This window comes from Megalobrama amblycephala, linkage group LG14 (assembly GCF_018812025.1).
Source record: "Megalobrama amblycephala isolate DHTTF-2021 linkage group LG14, ASM1881202v1, whole genome shotgun sequence".
In the NCBI taxonomy this organism is placed as follows: Eukaryota; Metazoa; Chordata; class Actinopteri; order Cypriniformes; family Xenocyprididae; genus Megalobrama; species Megalobrama amblycephala.
This window is the reverse complement of record NC_063057.1, coordinates 51,586,304-51,607,083: the sequence shown is the minus strand read 5'-3', so window position 1 is coordinate 51,607,083 and position 20,780 is coordinate 51,586,304. Positions and strand designations below refer to the sequence as shown.

The 20,780-nt window shown below is 37.0% G+C and overlaps 1 protein-coding gene across 3 annotated transcripts in view; it reads left to right on the top strand.

Annotated features, from left to right (window-relative positions):
* The window catches only part of tbc1d22a (TBC1 domain family, member 22a), a 191,858-nt gene that overhangs the window by 51,491 nt on the left and 119,587 nt on the right, over positions 1-20,780 (top strand). For all 3 annotated transcript variants that reach the window (XM_048154976.1, XM_048154978.1, XM_048154977.1), the window contains one exon: positions 7,838-7,952. In XM_048154976.1, coding sequence (XP_048010933.1) covers positions 7,838-7,952 — 115 coding nt within the window. The remainder of the gene's footprint in view (positions 1-7,837; positions 7,953-20,780) is intronic.

The following is a 20,780-nucleotide window of genomic DNA, read 5'->3' as shown; positions in this document are numbered from 1 at the left end:
ATATATATATACACACACATATATATATGAGAAATTTAAAATATGCATTTTTTGCATTATTGTTAGAATTTGTCCTTGATTGTCATGTCTCAAAAAAATAAAATAAATAAATAGTATATATATATATATATATACACATATATATATATATATATATATATACTATTTATTTATTTTATTTTTTTGAGACATGACAATCAAGGACAAATTCTAACAATAATGCAAAAAATGCATATTTTAAATTTCTCATTAAATGAGTATACATATTGTAGTGTTTGTCATACAGTTTACATTTATGCTGATTTTAATTACAAAAAAAGTCCACACATAATGAGAATCATGATTAGATTTTATTTTTTTTGAAAACGCTTAATTTTTATTAAAATATCTAATGCATCAAAATCATAATGAACTCATCTCAATTTCCTCGTACAAATATATGTACAATCTTCAGAATACATAAAATATTGTGTGCAATTACTTTGGACCACTTATAATGCTTTTGCATCCATTTTGAAGCTTTGAAAACTTTAGTCCCATTTCATTATAACTGCATAAGCCACAGCAACCAGTACAACATTTCCTTCTGTATTTCTTGGAGAATACAGGTCATACAGGTTTGAAATGAGATGAGTAAATAATTTTTATTTTTAGAACTGATCCTTTGAACTAAGTTCGATCATGTTGAGTAGGAGCTGCAGGTCATGTTCCGTCAACTTGTTGTAGGTTGCATGTTGGCTTTGAAATGCTATCACTGTATTTGTGTCACATGATAGCATGCAAATGTCTTCTAATGTTGTCTGTGTCTTTGAGGCATGTACTAACAAATTTCAATAAGCGAACACACTTGCCGTCAAACATACCGCTGTCCCAAATGCACTGTTCAGTCAAAATGTACAAGCATGTAAAAGGAAGTGTGGGAACAATGTTCTGTTCCAAACCCTGAGCTGCTTTGCTTTAACTGAGCAGAACCTTTTTTAGCATACACCTTCATCTAAACCAGGGATGGGCAACGAGGATCTGTGGCTCTATCATTGGAGAGATGTAGATGGCTAACTTGAATCACATGTTCCTTGATAACCAATCACATTACAGCCTTGACATCATTGATTTTCTTTCACAGTTGTGTGACAGTCAGTCATAGTTTGTGGATACCATAGAAATGAATGAGAAGTGCCGTAAACTGAATCATACTTGTTGCGCAATTGACTTCTCTTAAAAAACAAAACAAAAAACAACAAAAAAAAACCAGCATTTTTTTTTTTTTCTATAAACTCGGTGTAAACTCTAAAAATATATCAAATGAAAAACTAATGTTTAATAGCAAACATGTTGAAGATTAGCCGATGGGTTGTCGATTCATTAAATAAGCCATTTCCTCACAAAAGTGGTTTATTCACCTAGGGCTGGGTGATATGGCCAACAAATATTATCACATATATTTTTTTTCCATATCATACAATAGCAATATTTATCACAATATTCATTTACCATTAATGGTTTCTACATATCTATTAGACTTTGAGAATGAATATAACTTGTACACTTGTTTTTTACAATTACACTCCACAAGTATCTACATTTTATCCATGAAATCCATTTTATTTTCCCCTAAATTCTGTTTTCCATTTTATTTTATTTTTTTTGAGAGGCATTCTGTGTTTAATGATTTAATACAAATGTATTTAAACTTTAACAATGTAATCAGGCTTTTAAAATGGAATCAAATGAAAATATAACAATTAATTTACAACAAAACACTGCATTTTCTGCACAACAGAACTGTATACATTTAAAGGGATAGTTCACCCAAAAATGAAAAGTTAATGTTTATCTGTTTACCCCCAGGGCATCCAAGATGTAGGTGACTTTGTTTCTTCAGTAGAACACAAATGATGATTTTTAACTCCAACCGTTGCGGTCTTTCAGTCGTATAATGCATTTCAATGGTAACAAAATCTATGAGAGTAAAAAAAACATGCACAGACAAATCCAAATTAAACCCTGCGGCTCGCGACGACACATTAATGTCCTAAGACACGAAACGATCGGTTTGTGAGAGAAACTGAACAGTATTTATATCATTTTTTACCTCTAATACACCACTATGTCCAACTGCCTTGAGCGCGAGCACGGCATCCGATGCGTGAGGTGCGTACGCGCTCTGGCGTACTTTGCGCAAGCGGCGGAAGTGATCTCTCGCGCGTATAAACATCAAATTTTAATTTTTGGGTGAACTATCCCTTTAAAACATGGTTGAAAAAATATCTTGGTTGTATGATATTCCTTAGAATTATTATTATTACTTTGAGAAGTGCATTTTAGTATACAGTAGGATATATTTCTGTCATCATTTCTTAAAGTTAAACCGAACGTTTATTTAACGTATAATATTAAATCAGTTATTAGCAACATGCACTGACTTGCTGTTGTCACGTTTATTTCTGTTGTGTGATAGGCTGTTAGATTAATCCATATCGATTAAAAATGTCCTGAGTTTATCATCGTTATTGACGTAAATGTTATTATGATTTCAATATATCGTTTATCGCCCAGCCCTAGTCCCACCTCACAAATATTTAGAAACAAAAAAAAAAGAAAAAATATCAGAATGTATATAATACATGATTCATATGTATGTACATTTTTATTTCTTTTAGATTTTTCCTAATTTATGTTTTTTTTTTTTTTTTTGGCCAATTTTTCTTCTTTTTAGACCACATATCAAATCAGACATGTGAATGGTGATTCTTCTCATATTAAAAGATTAAGAAAGAAAAAAAAAAAAAAAAAAAAAAGCCAGAACAGATCTCCAAGAACTGAGGATAGGGAATTCACACATTCTCGACATGAATTATGTCCTGTGATTGGCTGAGGTTGTGACCTTCGGTTTGTTTACTGCTCTAGTGTGGTGAACATCTCTGCTTATGCTGGGTGAGCATTTTTGTAGGCCTGCTGCCGGAGTCCCGCTTAACTAGACCCAACGCAGCCTTGTAATTTCATATTCAACAAATTATATTTAGTGTGATGGGCTTTCTAGACATGAATTTTCATCGCAAACACGAGTCTGTTGATGCATCTTGGCCCTGAGCAAGATTCCTTCTCCTTTTCCCCTGCTGCCTTTCAAAAAATTATTTCGCATTTAAAAGGAGTATCAAAAACAAGCAGTGTTTGGAGTATGGATGTCTCCTAACCAAATAAATGGATAATATATTCGCTTCAGGCGCTTTAGTACATTCCAGCTCACCCATTGATTTCTGCTGCCCGGTTTAGTGTCTAATTTCCACTATGTAATGGGCTTTTGGAGGAGATCTTGCCATGACTACCTCGAGGAGAAGAGACAGGGTGGGAGGGTTTGAGAGAGAAAAGAGGCATGAGATGTCAGCTATGTGGAGAAACTCACATTATCAGTCTAAAGTCTTTGATAAATGGAGCTTTGATCAGAGAAAAGAACGCAGATGAGAAAGCCGCACCATTTGATCGACAGAATCCGGAAAAAACGAGCGTGAGCTGCCTTGTACACATTTATTGTTTAGGGCTCAATGTGAGAGATGAGTTTATTTGGGGATGACAGATACATTACGCTCTGAAAGGAGCGCGGGAGATGTCAGTTGCATGCGTCAGAGAGGAGAGAAGAGAAAGAGACTTCTATTTTCCCTCTTGATTTAAGTCAAACTTCATGCTTCTTTCCATTGTGTTGACAGCAAGGTGAGACGAAAACACACACAAAAAAAAACGTCACCATCACTTTGAATTAAGGTATTGCCTCCAAAGAAAGGAACGCGAGTCCCACAAAAGTTCTTGGTTTTTACTGTCAAAAAGATCAACTTAAAAACAAGTTACAGAGCTGAAGTTACTCAAAACTCAGACAATGTTTATTCATAAATTTATTTTAAAAATGAACATGATTTTACCAAGTAGGATATGCTCCTGAATCACATCTTTTACTCAAATTACTGATAAAAAAACAGAATGTGGAATGTATCAAGATGAAACTATTAAACTGAAACATACTGTTGATGAAAATGACAATACAAAATAACAGACATTAACATTGCACAATGTTTTTTTAAAGAAGAAAAAGTTATGTGCTAGTGTGTTGCAAGCTATGAATACACACTTTCCTTAAAACACTGAACCATGTACTCATGTACATTGATTATTGTGTTACAATAGTGTACATTTTTGGAGCTCAGGTTTTCACAACAGCAAGGACAATTTTCACATGTTTGCTAAAAATAAAAATGTTTTTGATGTTTAATTGATAATGTACATCCAGCTGGTTGTTATCTCAAAAATAAACCCAGACAGGGTGATAAATTGTATTGCGATTACCAGCTGGATATACATGATCCCACTTATTACACAGCTACATGCCACATAAGTAAATAATTAGGCACAAAATATTGTAATATTTTATTAGCTCATTAAACAAAAGGCTTCCACAAACAAAAACAGTTCCTAGCAAGCAGGTTTAAGCCTAGACGAACAAACAAGTCCAAACAAGATGTGCATTTCAGGGTAATTTGCCAATCAGTTATTACAGATTTTCACCTAATAATGCTGCCTTCACATGCTCTCGGAATTATTATTAATACGAATTTCCACACAATCCAACACATAAATACGAGTTCCCACACATTTCGAAATTGAGCTCATAATCACGCCTTCAGAAGTGGGAATTATCTCATTTACGAAAGCACTTGAAGGCAGCATTAATAATGTCGAGACAAACCTGTTTATGATGATATAACAACACAAAGGGCCCTATTTTAATGATCTAAACGCAAAGTGTAAAGCGCACGGCGCAGGTGCACTCAGGGCGTGTCCAAATCCACTTTTGCTACTTTAACGACGGAAAAACGGTCCGTGTTAAAATGGGTTTTTGAAATGGGTTGTCCCTATTCTGTTAATGAGTAATGGGCGTAACGTTCAATAAACCAATCAGAGTGTCATCTCCCATTCCCTTTAAGAGCCAGATGCGCTCGCGCCATGGAGGATTGCTATTTACATGGCGGAATTTGTTGGCGGAAAAGCTGAGCGCTTTTCAAGCGAAGAAACCGATCTGAATTCTAATACACGCAATGGCTATTCATCATTACATTTTTATATTTATGTAGCCTACACAATAATATTCTTTTACACTGTAATCCTTTTGTTTTTAATATTTGGCATGTTTGTGTGATGCGCATCCCTGGGCCCTATTTTAACGATCTAAACGCAAAGTGTAAAGCGCACGGCGCAGCTGCACTCAGGGCGTGTCCAAATCCACCTTTGCTATTTTAACGACGGATAAACGGCCCGTGCACCGGGGCGCATTTTTGAAATGGGTTGTCCCTATTCTCTTAATGAGTAATGGGCGTAACGTTCAATAAACCAATCAGAGTGTCATCTCCCATTCCCTTTAAGAGTGAGATGCGCTCGCGCCATGGCGGATTGATATTTACATGGTGGAATTTGTTGGCGGAAAAGCTGAACACACCGATTCAACTGAGGAGTTCAACGAGTGATGTTTTGCTGAAATTACCTGTTAAGTGGCCAGTCAATCTTTCAGTCGTCTGCGTTGGATGCAGGCTTTCAAATAGCTCCGCGCGATGAGTCAGTTAATATATATGTGTGTGTATTGGCACGATTGTTCAATTAATTAGCCAATTTCGTTCATCATTATAAGTAGTAATAGGCTGAATTGAAAATAGGTAGCCATTTCTAATACACGCAATAACTATTCATCATTACATTTTTATATTTATGTAGCCTACACAATAATATTCTTTTACACTGTAATCCTTTTGTTTTTAATATTTGGCATGTTTGTGTGATGCGCATCCCTGTGTGTAATAAGCAAAGTCAACGCGCACTGTGGACACGCCCAGAGGCGCAGTTTCTACCTAACCAAAAAAATATTGCGCCATTGACTTTAGACTTTAGACCAGGTTTGAGTTGGTCTATGGTCTATTTTCAGTTCCTTAAAATAGCAATGCGCCGGCAATGCGCCTGAACACACCTTTTTTTTAGACCAGCACGCCATGGGCGCACTAACTGGCGCAAATGCATTTACTAATTTAAGGACGTGGCGCTGAACGGGAAAATGCGAACGGCGCCGGACGCAAACTAGCAAACACACTTGCGCTGCGCCTTGCGTCGCATTGTGCCGGGTGTATTATAGGGCCCAAACAGTTCAATAGTATTAACGTATGCCTACTATTCATATTGAAATCTTCCGGTTTCATTTTACAGTAAATACATTTGATAACTGAGGCCCAAGATGGCGCCAGCTGTGTTTGAATAAAACGAAAGAGAGTGTGTTCAAGGTTTAATACGAGAGACTTGATAGAAACACCGGCCTCAAAAACCCATAAAAATATGACGCTTTGAGCGCTGTTGAGCGTATTCGTAAACACCTCTGATTGGCCATTGTGATGACATGCTCATCGGATGTGTCTGCGATTGGCTACAATGGTCAACGCATGGCAGTGTTTGAAAGCACACGGAAGTGTTTGAATTTGAAAGCCAGAGCGGTCCACGATAGACGCCCGCATTCAAAATGCTCCCTTGTGTATCTATCAATAAGCGCTTGGTGAAGAGCTTCATTGATGGCTATTTACAAAGTTTTGACAATCCAACACATAAATATGAGTTCCCACACATTTCAAAATTGAGCTCATAATCACGACTTCAGAAGTGGGAATTATCACATTTCCGAAAGCACTTGAAGGCAGCGTTAATAATGTCGAGACAAACCTGTTTATGATGATATAACAACACAAACAGTTCAATAGTATTAATGTATGCCTACTATTCATATCGAAATCTTCTGGTTTCATTTTACAGTAAATACATTTTGAAATGAGGCCAGATGGCGCCAGCTGTGTTTGAATAAAACGAAAGAGAGTGTGTGTGAGACATGATAGAAACACCGGCCTCAAAAACCCATAAAAATATGACGCTTTGAGCACTGTTGAGCTTTCGTAAAATGCTTGTGATGACGCGATGATTGGCTACAATGATCAACGCATGGCAGTGTTTGAAAGCACACGGAAGTGTTTGAATTTGAAAGCATTTTAAAAGCCAGAGCGGTCCACGATAGACGCCTGCTTTCAAAATGCTCCCTTGTGCTTCATTGATGACTATTTACAAAGTTTTTACAGCGTTTATCATTGTAGCCAATCACAGACATATCCGATGAGCCGTCAACACAATGGCCAATCAGAGGTGTTTACGAATCTGCTCAACAGCACTCAAAGTGTCACATTTTCAAAATTTCAGTACTGATTAGGTACCGAAGTTGGTACTTTTGACAACTCTAGCTGCCATGTTTTACATCGACATGCTCCTTCCAAGGTCACGACTCTGGTATCGTCTAGAATTTTGTGTTTGCCCACTTGCAAATACAACCGTTTTATTAATAAATGTGGAAATCATAAATCCCTTATTTCCGTTTCCACTTGAAGACTGTTTGTGTCAGAACTGAAGTATACTTTGGGTGAAAGCGTATCCCTAAGCCTCATACAAAGAGAGAGAGAGAGAGAACGCCATCTAATAATAAATATGCACACAGCTACTTCTAATTTCTCACCTTGCTGTCTGCGCCATTCAATGTTGTGATGTTAATGATTAAAAAGCTCAGAAGGCTTAATTGATTTTCTTAATTGATTGCTGGCTGGGGGTGGCTGATCCCACTGTGTCTCTAATTAAAACCGTTTGAGTGACCTTGTACATTCAAATTCTGCTACTAACAATTTTCATGTTGTATTGCATGATTCAGTGTATCTGCTAATTGCATATAAAAGTAGAACGTATATTCTGATATCTTCTTTTTGTGCTACTTTTTTTCTAGATCTTTGAGCGAATTCTGTTCATCTGGGCGATACGGCATCCAGCAAGTGGCTACGTTCAAGGAATCAATGACCTTGTCACGCCCTTCTTTGTTGTTTATGTTTTCGAGTATATCGGTAAGTCAGTAACCCTTTTGCAATATGATATATGTATATAAAAAAGTCTCGTAATTATGTATAGGTCCCTGGCAGACTCCTAAAACAGCACAGCTGTGTAAACTCACTAGTTTTTCTGTTCTTCACTTTTGGTGTTAAGCCAGCGTGGGTGTTATACCAACTGAGATATGCTTGGTGGCATGAATTTTAATGTCATTTCTCAATCACATTTCATAATATTTCTCATAACCTGCACCTTTAAGCTCTCCCAAGGATATTCAGTTTCTTAGTCAGATTCAATTGTTGTGGTTGTTCCCAACGTTTTTCTTTTTCTTGAGCTTTAAACCTTTAAGTGCTTGATTTCTAGTAGACTAAACTGGCTGTCCAGACTAATGATTCTGAAGGGCCCAGAGGGACCCTTCCAATGGACTTATGGGACAGTAATAACCTGAACCTTGCAATGAGAAAGGCTCTGCTCAATTGATGCACTCAACGGATGGAGGATGAGGATCTTTTCCCCAGGCTCTACAGTTGTTGGCATCCATGGGGATACATTTTTTCTGGGTCATTTGACCTTGTCTGATCCTCGAGGAATCAAAGCCCCCATTTTGTTTTTACAAGTTTGGTCCAATTTGTCCTTTAGGCCAGAAACATACTCTACACGAGTACACAAATGCTTTGCGTGACAGTAGTTGATCTGAAAGAGAAAGGTTATATCGCATCACTACACATTTGCATACATTTCTGCTCAACTTTGTTGCCAGCAGTCGCAGTTGCCCATGTCACAGCAAATCTCAGACTTGAGAATGAGTGACTTCTGGTTGCTTTGTCACAGCAAATCACTGTCAATGTAAATGCCGCTTCATGAATTGCATTCTGAGTTTTTTATTAATGCAGTTATTTGTGTGGTTTTCAGAATGTACATATAAAGATTTAACATTAAAGTGTTAGTTCACAAAAACCCATCATATACTCACCATCACATCATTCCAAAATCATTAGACTGTCATTCTTTTTCTTCTAAATTATTTTCAATTGAGCCTGAGAGATTTCTGTCCCTCCATTGAAAGTCCATGCAACCAAAATGATCATGCATTAGAAGTAGAAAACAACATTGTAAAAGTAATCTATATGAATGGAGTGGTTTAATCCCTTTATATGGTTAGTCAAGCAAGCGCATTTGATCTTGAACATATTTGATGTGCTCTATGTATGTGTTGATCAATAATGAAAAATAAAAGCCTAAATTCAATTTGTTAATATAATATCTGATCATATAAAGGCAGGAACACACCAAGCCATCGGGCAGTTTTTGTTCATTGGGCGATTGCATTTTCTCAGTGTGTTCCGCACCGTTGGCTGAAGTTGGTCCTCGTTCGCTTTTTTCCGGGCCGATTCGACATGTTGAATTGACATCGGGCCATCTGATCATTCTGATTGGCTGTTCAGCTACTGCCACCTGCTGGTAGGGAAAGTCATTTCATCTTACGCAGGAACAGAACTGACGTGCTACTTGGCCGTCGGCTGTCAAGCGTCGGTTTGGTGTGTCAGGCCAACTTTGGACCCAGGCGCTGCCGACGTGAGCCAACCCCGCAGTCTGCTTTCGTCGCCACTTGTTCGTTGGCGTCGGCTTGGTGTGTTCCTGCCTTAAAGTGACCATGTCTCTTCACGAGACTTGGGTTAAACCATTTGATTCAAATGGAATACTTTTAGCGTGTCTTTATGAACACTTTCAGTAGAGGGACAGAAATCCCTCAGGTTTCTTTTAAAATATCTCCATTTGTGTTTTGAAGAGGATCAAACATCTTATGGGTTTGGAGCAACATGAGGCTGAGTGATGACTTAATTTTCTTTCTTTTTTTTTTTAATTTGTACTAAGCCTTACTTGCATTCTAAAATACTTGCATGGAGTATGTATTGGGCCTAGGCCTTGAATGGTGCACAACATCTTATCCTCAGATGTCCTGCAGTGATGTTGCTTGATTTTGATGCACCATTTGTTATTTCCTTATTGGTTTTCTTTCTCCCAGCACAGTTTCTGGCTGTTCATGTAGCAAAATGAGATGCATACTTAATTTCTGTTTTGTATGCCTCTGTGTTTGTATACACTATGTATATTTGTCAGAAGACAACGCCAATGCCTGAAGAAGGCCCCTGTTCTTCAATGATAAAGATGTTTGGGACAACTCTCTCTCTCTCTCTTCACTGTGTGTGGAGGAAAGTTTGTGGAAAATGTACCTGCACCAACTTTCTCAGCAATTTATTTCCCTACAACTCCACCCGGCGCAATAAGGCATGGTGCCATTCGTGACAGATACTCATTCAAAGTGTGCAATGTGGGCCAAGTGCTGACTGCTGAGGGCAAGCAGTGGCAAAACATCACGACTTCACTCTGACTAGAGACCCATATCCATCAATGTATGTGTAACGGTGCACACCAAGGAATCCTTACTTGTCTACAGTGTTTTGGAAGCTACTTTAAATTATGAATAGATACGGTTTTAAAGTAGTTTAACTACTTTCAGTACAGATGACTTAAAAGGTTAGTTCACCTAAAAATGAAAATTCTGTCATTAATTACTCACCCTCATGTCGTTCCACACCCGTAAGACCTTTGTTCATCTTCGGAACACAAATTAAGATATTTTTGATGAAATGCGATGGCTCAGTGAGGCCTCTGTTGCCAGCAAGATAATTAACACTTTCAGATGCCAAGAAAGGTACTAAAAACATATTTAGTTCAGTTCATGTGAGTACAGTGGTTCAACCTTAATATTATAAAGTTACGAGAATACTTTTTATGCGCCAAAAAAACAAAAGACTTTACGACAATATCTAGTGATGGGCGATTTAAAAACACTGCTTTACAAATCTTTTGTTTTGAATCAGTGGTTAGGAGCCCCAGTAAACAGTAAACGAGGCTTCGTTATGTCATAAGTGTTTCGAAATTTCGCTGGGGGGGGGCATGACTTTGGCAGTTTGATACGTGATCGGAACCACTGAATCGAAATAAAAGATTCGTACAGCTTGAAGCAGCGTTTTGAAATCGCCCATCACTAGATATTGTAGATATGAACAGTTTTAAATATGTCTTTAGTACCTTTCTGGGCATTGAAAGTGTTAATTATTTTGATGAAAATAGAGGCAATCAAATTTGATCAAAAATATCTTAATTTGTGTTCTTACGGGTGTGGAACAACATGAGGGTGAGTAATTAATGACAGAATTTTCAATTTCGGGTTAAAACTAACTCTTTAAGGCTTATTAGTTAATCGAAAAATGAAGATTCTGCCATCATTTACTCACGCTCATGTTATTCCACACCTTTATGATGTTCGTTCTACTGTGAAGCACAAGGAAATCTTTTTTTTTTTAATATTTGAAGCTTACAATATTGAAGCTTTCAAGGGTCTGAAAACCATTAAAATGGTCCATGACTTGAGGACTACATTCCATGTCTTCTGAATCATACAATAGCTTTGTGAGAAACAGACCAGAATTACATTGACTATCCACTGAGAAGCTTAACATCACCCTAGCTCTGCTTGGCTTGTTAATAATGAGTATAGTATATTTGACTGATTTAGATGGATCTTTCTCTCTAGTTCAAATTTGACTCGATCTTGTCTTAGCATTTACCAACTGGAGGGGTAGATTACCATGGAATGGATCAGAACAAAACCTAATCAATAGATTCTTTGAAAAAAATCAGACTTAAGACTGTGATTCTTTTATAAATTGCTCATAAATCACTATTTTTGTTCCAAGGAAAGCCAAGGTGAACATCAAAGTTTTGGCAGATACCTTAATATATATATCGGCACTTTCATGACTTAATAACACTGTTGTGTATATGAAGTTCGAAGGTTATTGCATGGGAAAGAGTGCCCACCAGAGTCTTCAAAATCTTGTATATCTGAAATGACATTTTTCATTTTTCAATGAACTATAAAGTTTACAGCTACTTTTAATTAGTTGCTCCCCAACGCTGTTCGTCTGAAATGCTCTGGATCAGAGCATAAGCCCCTATTTAGTTAGTGCAGAATGAAATATGCCCACAAATTACTTTTAGCAGAATTGTGTTATTTCTTTAAGGCACAGATCGTTCTTGATCCCTGCTTTAAAAAATGTATGATGACAGGGCTAAATTATAGGCCAGTTAGTGCTTTGGCTGTGTGTATCTTGCTGTTAGGGCATTTCATTATTAAACAATCATTTTCATTACGCCAGTAAATAAATGCAAGATGAGACAGGGAAAATCTTCATCTGGGCTTTTCTGCCCTTGTTCCGAGAGCCTTCAAAATAAATTTGAATACAATTTGCCAACAACAAATGAAATTGCTAATTTGCTCTGTGAGTTTTTGGACTTAGATAGCCAAGGCCTGATGGAAGAAAAACAAACTGAAGTTAAATTCAATTCTATTGATTTGTTCTAGTAGCAAGACTGCAGGGAACCCTCCTAGTTGTAGTCAAACTATTGCACAGGAAAGAGGGAACTTGAAAGTTTTTGCAGTTTTTGATTGCTTGAGTAGTTTTACAGAACAATCAGCAGCACGACTGGCCCACATTCATGATTCTTCTGGCCAAAAAAATGCTTGGATAGGAAAAGTCCCTCTGGCCAACAGGAAATAGTTTTGTTTTAATATGTGTGTTTAGTAGTGGGTGTATCTTCAGGAATTATCATCCATTCAAAGAAATCATTTTATGAATACTCGGATGGGTGAATTCAGTTCAGTGGCACCCAAAAGTATCAGGAAAATAAGTTCATGTTGCTCGATTATCATTTTCCAAATGCTCCAATCACTTTTGGTGAAGAAGAACCTGATAACTAAGCCCTTTTTTAAAACCGTAAAATTGTGTCAGACATCATTACTATTCTGTGGGTAACAAGCACTTCATACTCCAGTCCACTAGGTGGTAGAGTGCATTTTGCCGGTAACTAAAATTGGAAAATATGGCCATAACCAATGTATCATTACCTATAAACATTACCTATAAGCATTTAAACAGTTTACTTTGCTTTCATGTTTCTTATAACTACTTCAAAGTGTATTTAGTAAAAACTAGGGCTGGGCGATATATCGCATGCGATTGTCACGCGCATTTCATCAGTAAAGCCGGTTCCCTGATTACCGCGAAATCGCCATCACCTGCGCAATATCACACAATATCACGTTCATTATCGCAGATGAATCACCTTCGATAATGAATGCGATATTGCACAGCTTGTCAGTGATCTACGGCTCTGTCTATTAAATGGCGCTCCATTTGAAAGCAGGTGATGGCGATTTAGCGGTAATCAGGGAACCAGCTTTACTAACGAAATGCGCATGACAATTGCATGCGATATATCGCCCAGCCCTAGTAAAAACAGAGAACTATAAAATTGATTATTCCTGTGCATGTTTTCTTTTATGAAGTAAATGATCAGATGTTTAAAACCAAAAACCCAGGGATGCCCTCAACCCAGAATATTAAAGGATTAGTCAACTTTCAAATAAAATTTTCCTGATAATTTACTCACCCCCATGTCATCCAATATGTCTTTCTTTCTTCAGTCGAAAAGAAATTAAGGTTTTTGATGAAAACATTCCAGGATTATTCTCCTTATAGTGGACTTCAATGGGCACCAAACGGTTGAAGGTCAAAATTACAGTTTCAGTGCAGCTTCAAAGGCTTGAAATGATACCAGACGAGGAATAAGGGTCTTATCTAGCAAAACGATCGGTCATTTTTGAAAAAAAATACAACTGTATATGCTTTAGAAGCACAAATGTGCCTTGCACATGCTTCCGCTTTCCGTATTCTTCAAAAAGCTTACGCTGTATGTCCTAGGTCTTCCCTTTTCTACTTACGGAAAAAAATGGAACTGGCACCGCGTTCGTTCCGTAAGTTGAATAGGGAAGGCGTAGGAAGCCCTTTAAAGCCCTTTGAAGCTGCACTGAAACTGTAATTTTGACCTTCAACCGTTTGGAGGACATTGAAGTCCACTATAAGGAGAATAATCCTGGAATGTTTTCATCAAAAACCTTAATTTCTTTTCGACTGAAGAAAGAAAGACATGAACATCTTGGATGACATGGCGGTGAGTAAATTATCAGGAAAATTTTATTTGAAAGTGAACTAATCCTTTAAATCATACTGAATCTGCACATATGTGATGCATTTTTTTTTCTTTTCAAATTTCTATTCTTAACCAACATGTTGTAACTGTTGTAATGATTTAAACAGCTAATGGTATCCTCTAACCTTGTCTGCATGCACGCAGTTCTCCAAAATTGATGTCCTATTGTATCATATACAAACCTTGGCCTTGGCTTGGCTTCACGTACAAAGCATTTGTCACAACAAACTCCATGCGAAGCATGTGACTGTTTTTATTTCACTGTTACCAAACAGTAAAAATGATATATCGGCGCATAAGAAAGTAACTCATAGAGGTTTGCAATGACAAGTAAATTACACATTTTTCATTTTTGGGTTAACTATTCCTTTAAATCTGTGATACGTGCAGTAACAGACTGCATCGAAGTCTGTCTGCAAGCTGTTTTTACATACAACACAGATGAAAATAGCAGGTAATTTTTTCTAAGTGCAAATAGTTCTTCCTCAGAAGCGCTAATTGCACAAGCCAAAGTAGAAGCATGACTTGGTTTCCTGGTGGACTGATTAAACACATCTGTTAAAAGCACTTTTGACTTGTGGAAGTTATGTAGAAATGTGATTGGAGCAATTTTCCTCTGCAATATACATCAGACATTTTTAGTTTTAAAGTCATCTTCATTTGCCTTGGCTTATAGTTCTGTGTGAATAAAAGCTTCAAAACCATCAGACCCCTTCAATATCCCCATTCATTACTCTTTTAATCATTTGGCTTCATTTGCATAGCTCGTTAAGCTACATATGTCTATTCTATCGATATTTTTAATCTACAGTGCCGTTCTTCATGGAAGTCTCCATCTAATCAGACAGTCACTTTGTCTCGGAAGGTTTTGTTCTTCGGCTCCTCTGTTCTTTCCGTTTTTCGGTCTGGAGCTGTTTTCCCATTAGGCCACTATAAAGTTTTATAATTAAAAGGAATGAGTGTGTGATGAAATGGTATGTGCAGTAGTGTGGTACACTATTGATTCAGAAGGAAGATAATTTGCATCGTCTTCATGTATAGATTCTCAAGGAGTAATGTTCTGGAGGGCAGACGTGGATCATTGGCACTACTGTTAAAGATCGACTGGATTGGATGAACTTTTACCATCAGTGCTGGTTGATGGAATAAAGAGTTCTCTTACTTGGTGATCTGAATATTGGAGAACAAAGATTTGAGCCGTTAGTTGAAGATGGACACCAGCTAGTTCTGTTGAGTTTTACTTAGAACTGGAAAACGATCTTCATTGCACAAAGATGGGGTGACCTAGCAACCCTAGTCATCTTGTAAACCTTTGAGAAGCTTCTTGAGGGTTCCTTCAAAACTCCACAATTTAGTGTGTTCTTCAAGCTGCACTATTGTTTCAATTTTTGCTCTGGATGATGAGGTCAGTGTTTTGGCTAGTTAGCATGAGCAATCCAAGAAGATAGTTGATAGCAGATTTCCTCCACAACATTTTGCTCTGTAGAGGATAAAATTCCATCATCCTGAGCATTTCCGGTGAATGTCTTGCATATATCCACCCTGGAGGCACCATGGATCTCATAGATTCCAAATAGCCTATGTCTTTTAGTCATGTGCATTAAGTTCACTAACCTTGTAACCGCTGACTCCTGCTTTCAGTCCATCTTCTGGAAAGCCTTTGTGGGCTGTTCATTGACTAAGTGCCACAGGCCTCCACGGTTGAAATGAACAGTTAGTGGTGTGTGACCCACAATTGAGGCCCTAATGAGTATCGGTTTGTTCGGATTTCTCGCTTTGAAGAACTGAGCCTAGTGCTGATTTTAATGCAGGTCTGATTAACTTTCCTCATTTGCTCTAACGAGTTGTTAAGTGACTGCCTTGGGATGCCTGAGATGTCTAGTGGCAGGTATTTTCCCTCTTTTCCTCTTGGTTGAGTTCCCTATGAGACTTTCCTGCCTTGTCGACAGCTAAAGGATACCAGCAGTTTGATTTTTTTTTTTTTTTTTTTTTTTTTTTTTAATAATGTCCAACTTTCCATTTAAACAGTTTGACCTTCAGGTATTGACAATTTTGTCTAATTTTGTCTAATTTTGACTAATTTATTATAGAACAGTGCAACAGTGTTGTCAAATAATATCACATAACATTAAGAAATTTTACAATGTTACAAACCTGATGTAACATTAAAAGATGACGTAATGTTACCAAAGAACATAATGTTGCCAAATAGCATAACATTAAGGTATAACATAATGTAAGCTTAATGGAAAACGTAACGTTAACAATTTACGTAACGGTAACCAATATTGTAACATAACATCCATAAAACATGTATCGTTAATAAATAACAATGCGACATTAACAGAAAACAGCATTAAAGGTGCCCTAGAATTAAAAATTGAATTTATCTTGGCATAGTTGAATAACAAGAGTTCAGTACATGGAAATGACATACAGTGAGTCCCAAACTCCATCGTTTCCTCCTTCTTATATAAATCTCATTTGTTTAAAAGACTTTCCGAAGAACAGGCGAATCTCAACATAACACCGACTGTTACGTAACAGTCGCGGTGTACGCCCCCAATATTTGCATATGCCAGCCCATGATCGAGGCATTACACAAGGGCAGAACGTCTGGATGTGCACAGCAGAATCATCAGACTAGGTAAGCAAGCAAGGAAAACAGCGAAAAATGGCAGATGGAGCAATAATAACAGACATGATCCATGATAACATGATATTTTTAGTGATATTTGTAAACTGTCTTTCTAAATGTTTCGTTAGCATGTTGCTAATGTACTGTTAAATGTGGTTAAAGTTACCATTGTTTCTTACTGTATTCACGGAGACAAGAGAGTCATTTTAAACACTTGCAGTCTGTATAATGCATCAACACAACTTCATTCTTTATAAATCTATCCAACAGTGTAGCATTAGCCGTTAGCCACGGAGCACAGCCTCAAATTCATTCAGAATCAAATGTAAACAATATAACAGTATACAATACTCATATAATTCGACGCATGCATGCAGTATGCATGACAAACACTTTGTAAAGATCCATTTTGAGGGTTATATTAGCTGTGTAAACTTTGTTTATGCACTGTTTAAGGCAAGCGCGAGCTCCGGGGGCGGAGAGCGCACGATTTAAAGGGACCGCAACCTGAATCGGTGCATTTCTAATAATGCCCCAAAATAGGCAGTTAAAAAAATTAATTTAAAAAAAATCTATGGGGTATTTTGAGCTGAAACTTCACAGACACATTCAGGGGACACCTTAGACTTATATTACATCTTGTAAAAAAACATTCAATGGCACCTTTAACAAATAAAATAGCAGTAACAAATAATATAAAATTAACCAGTAGTGTAACATTACTGAATAACACAATGTAACATTAAAGGGGTGGTTCAGTGTTTTTTTTTTTTTTTTCTAGGCGTGATTGTGTTTTTGGGGCACAGTTTAACATGTCTTAATGCTTCGTTTTTTGAAATAGCTGTATTTTTCATATATTTTACCTTTATTCTACACCTCTGTTTCCACTGTCATATGAACGGCTCGTTTGACTTCCTGCTTCTATGAAGCCACTCCCTCCGAAATGCGCAATGTGCTCCGATTGGTTAGCAGGTTGGTAGCTGAAGCATCTGGAAATGCCGCACCCCTTACCATTTGTTGCTTCAGTGAAAATGTAAATAATGGCGCCTATATTGCTGTATCAAATTGAGCCCGAATCAGACACAGATGAAGAGGGTCAAGCAGAAACTCTGCAATTGCGGCTTTTAAAGGACGTTTCTGAATGGTTTTTCTTATTTTTTTGTTATTTGTGTCAAAGTGTTTAGATGCTGTCACTGTTGTTTGTTAGCTTTCAATATACAGTTTTATCCTGATTAAAGCTTTACTGTAGCCGAATACATGACGGAGTAGTCGCATTTTTGTAAAGGTAGCATTTAATTTATAGCATGAACAACTGTTTGTCTATGAACATAGAAGTTTGTTGGCGTTTATTGAAGTATGTACTAGAATTTAGCTAACTGGCTAGCAAAGCAAAAACTAGTTGCTTTTTGTATATGTCCTTGATGCAACCAAAAATAGCAACAGAACTATAGGTTTAAAAGACATGTACAAACAATAAAACATACTTACAGTTTGAAGCCAATAAACAGCAGCTTCTGCTTTTAAAGTGGGAACTGCTTCTTTCAGTAAAATCCAGCTTTGAACTCATATAGATTCTGGAAGCTGTCTTCAGCGCCGCATCCAGTGTAGAAAATATCACAGATTATAATCTGTTCTATTATCTTTTGACACGTCGCTCCGCTTGTGTCCAGTGTACACAACTTTTCCGCTTCCATTATGCTGTTGCATGTTCCCGGGGCCAGTGTTTTGCAGGGTTTATGACGTCACCAACCTGGGAAGAAGCTTGTTGTAGTCCAAACCGGTCGTTTTTGTAGGCATTAAACTGCCATAACTTTAAAAGACAATATCTCCGTTTGCATTGAACTTTCAGCGCTGTAACTTTGCAGATGCTGTTTATGCTCAAGCAGCAACATAACACACTAACTAAAGTTAAAAAAGTGAAATCGCATTGAACCCCCCCTTTAACAGATAATGTAATACTGCAGAAGAACATAATGTTACCAAATAGCATATTGTCACTAACAAAATAACATATAATGTAACATTAACAAATAACAACCGTAACAATTAATGTAACATAACACTACTAATTAGCATAGTGGTAAGTTATTACGTGTAACGATAACGCAACATCAGCAAATAAACTAAGATTACATAATCTAACAGAAATCGATATTGTAACATTAACAAATAACGTTAACACATAACATAACATTAACTTAGAAACAATTAATTTTCCATAAGCTTACAATTTGTCTTCTTCCATAAGCTGAGCTATCTCTAGCTTAGTGAGCTGCGTATTCATTTTTTTCATCTCTGAGTGTAAAATGCCAAGAATGATCTGGAAAAATTGCCCTGTCATAAAGTCATTCGTTTTCTCTGACTAATCACAGTTATTGAATATTTTTGGATCTAGTTTAATTACTTGGCTATAAAAAGCTATAAATTGAATTTCTGTGCAGATCCTAGCTCTGAGAAATCACTTTTTGTTCATTTACATCTGTGAAACCTGTCATGCTTGACTTGGTGTAGTTTATAACAATTAACAAAATAATTCCCAAATAATATTCTATGGGAATGTCACTTGGTCACCCGTTAAAATGTATGTTTTTCTGTTTCGGAATGATCAATTTATTTATTTCTTGTATCAATTTACATGTGCCATTTTATTGTCTGGCCATTGCTTTTAATGGCTCATGAGTTTCCCATTACAGGACATGTAATGATTCCCCTTATGCTTCTAATAAAAGCAAATTAATTCTTTAATAGGCTAATCTTGCATAATATTTCACACTCAGGGAAGTTCACCTCTTTTACTGCTGCTCCTGCATTCAATGCTAAGGCTGTGGCAGCAAAGGAGTTGTGATGTTTATCCTGTATTTTTACCCCAGCCCTCACACTCTCACATCAAACTATTTCAAGCATTGTGGTTTATTGGACTCCAGCCGCTCTGCATAATACACTCCCACTCTTGCACACAGAGCAGCAATAAAAACGGCGTAACATTTCTGAAGTCACAACAATTGCTATGGTTACATGTCCGGGGAGCCGTTTATGCTGCTGGTGAGCAGTTTTGAGACCCAAAAAACTACTGCAGTTTTGTAGAATTTTTTTATGTAGTCTTAAGTGGATCCATGGGCCAAAACCCACACAAGAGCCATAACCTTCCTATGAGTCTGTGGCAGATGAAGACACTTTGTATTGATTTGTATTTGTTACATTTTTTGCTTTTCTTTTACACAAACTTGAATTTTACTGCATCTTTGCTGAGGGAAAGTAATTATCCATGACATTTCGTCTTTACTTGCTCTACTGTTCACCCAAGGTTGCATTTATTAGAATATTGAAAGAAAAAAAATAGTAATAATGCAAAATAGCATATAGTATGCTTTCTATTTAATGTCTAATTTTAATATCCTGAACCTAAAGTTTTGTACAGTAGTGTATAATACATTCTAAGTTAAATAATATTCTTCTTTTCTTTTCTTCACAAGAGTTCTAGTCTGAAAATAAAAATCGCTCACCATTGTTCCTCACCATTTTCCAGAATCGATTGACCGGTTTTCGCCTGACCTATATGATAACTGCCATTGAGGCACTTTAGCCATATCTAAAGACCAGAATTTGATAGACTTTGACTTTTTGACATTGCCAATAAGGAATATCTTTGCAATCAATTAGGAAAGCCCTGGAAACCACCCACAACACCCTAGCATTGTGGTGGTTTGTTTTTCATAGGCAAGCACCACTCACATTGTCTTCAGATTCATTCAATATCCATTTGTCAGAAGCCAAAATGTGGCATCTCTCCAAGTTAATTTCTTTGACTGAACCCTTTTTAAAACGGCAACAAAAAATACTTACCTAATTAAGCCACAGAGGGGATATTTGGCCCTCAAAAAAAAGGGCTGTATTGGTATTTGTAAGTTTTTCTGGAACATGAAATGAGTAAGTTTGGACCTTTCATCCAACTTCCTCTTGGAACTTCCAGTGAAACTCAATCATCTGTTCTCATTGCAAATTGTTTCTCCCCTACACTGACTTTTTCTTCATTATGACTAGATGATGATCTCCATAAATCACATATGGATCTACACCTCGTCTTTCA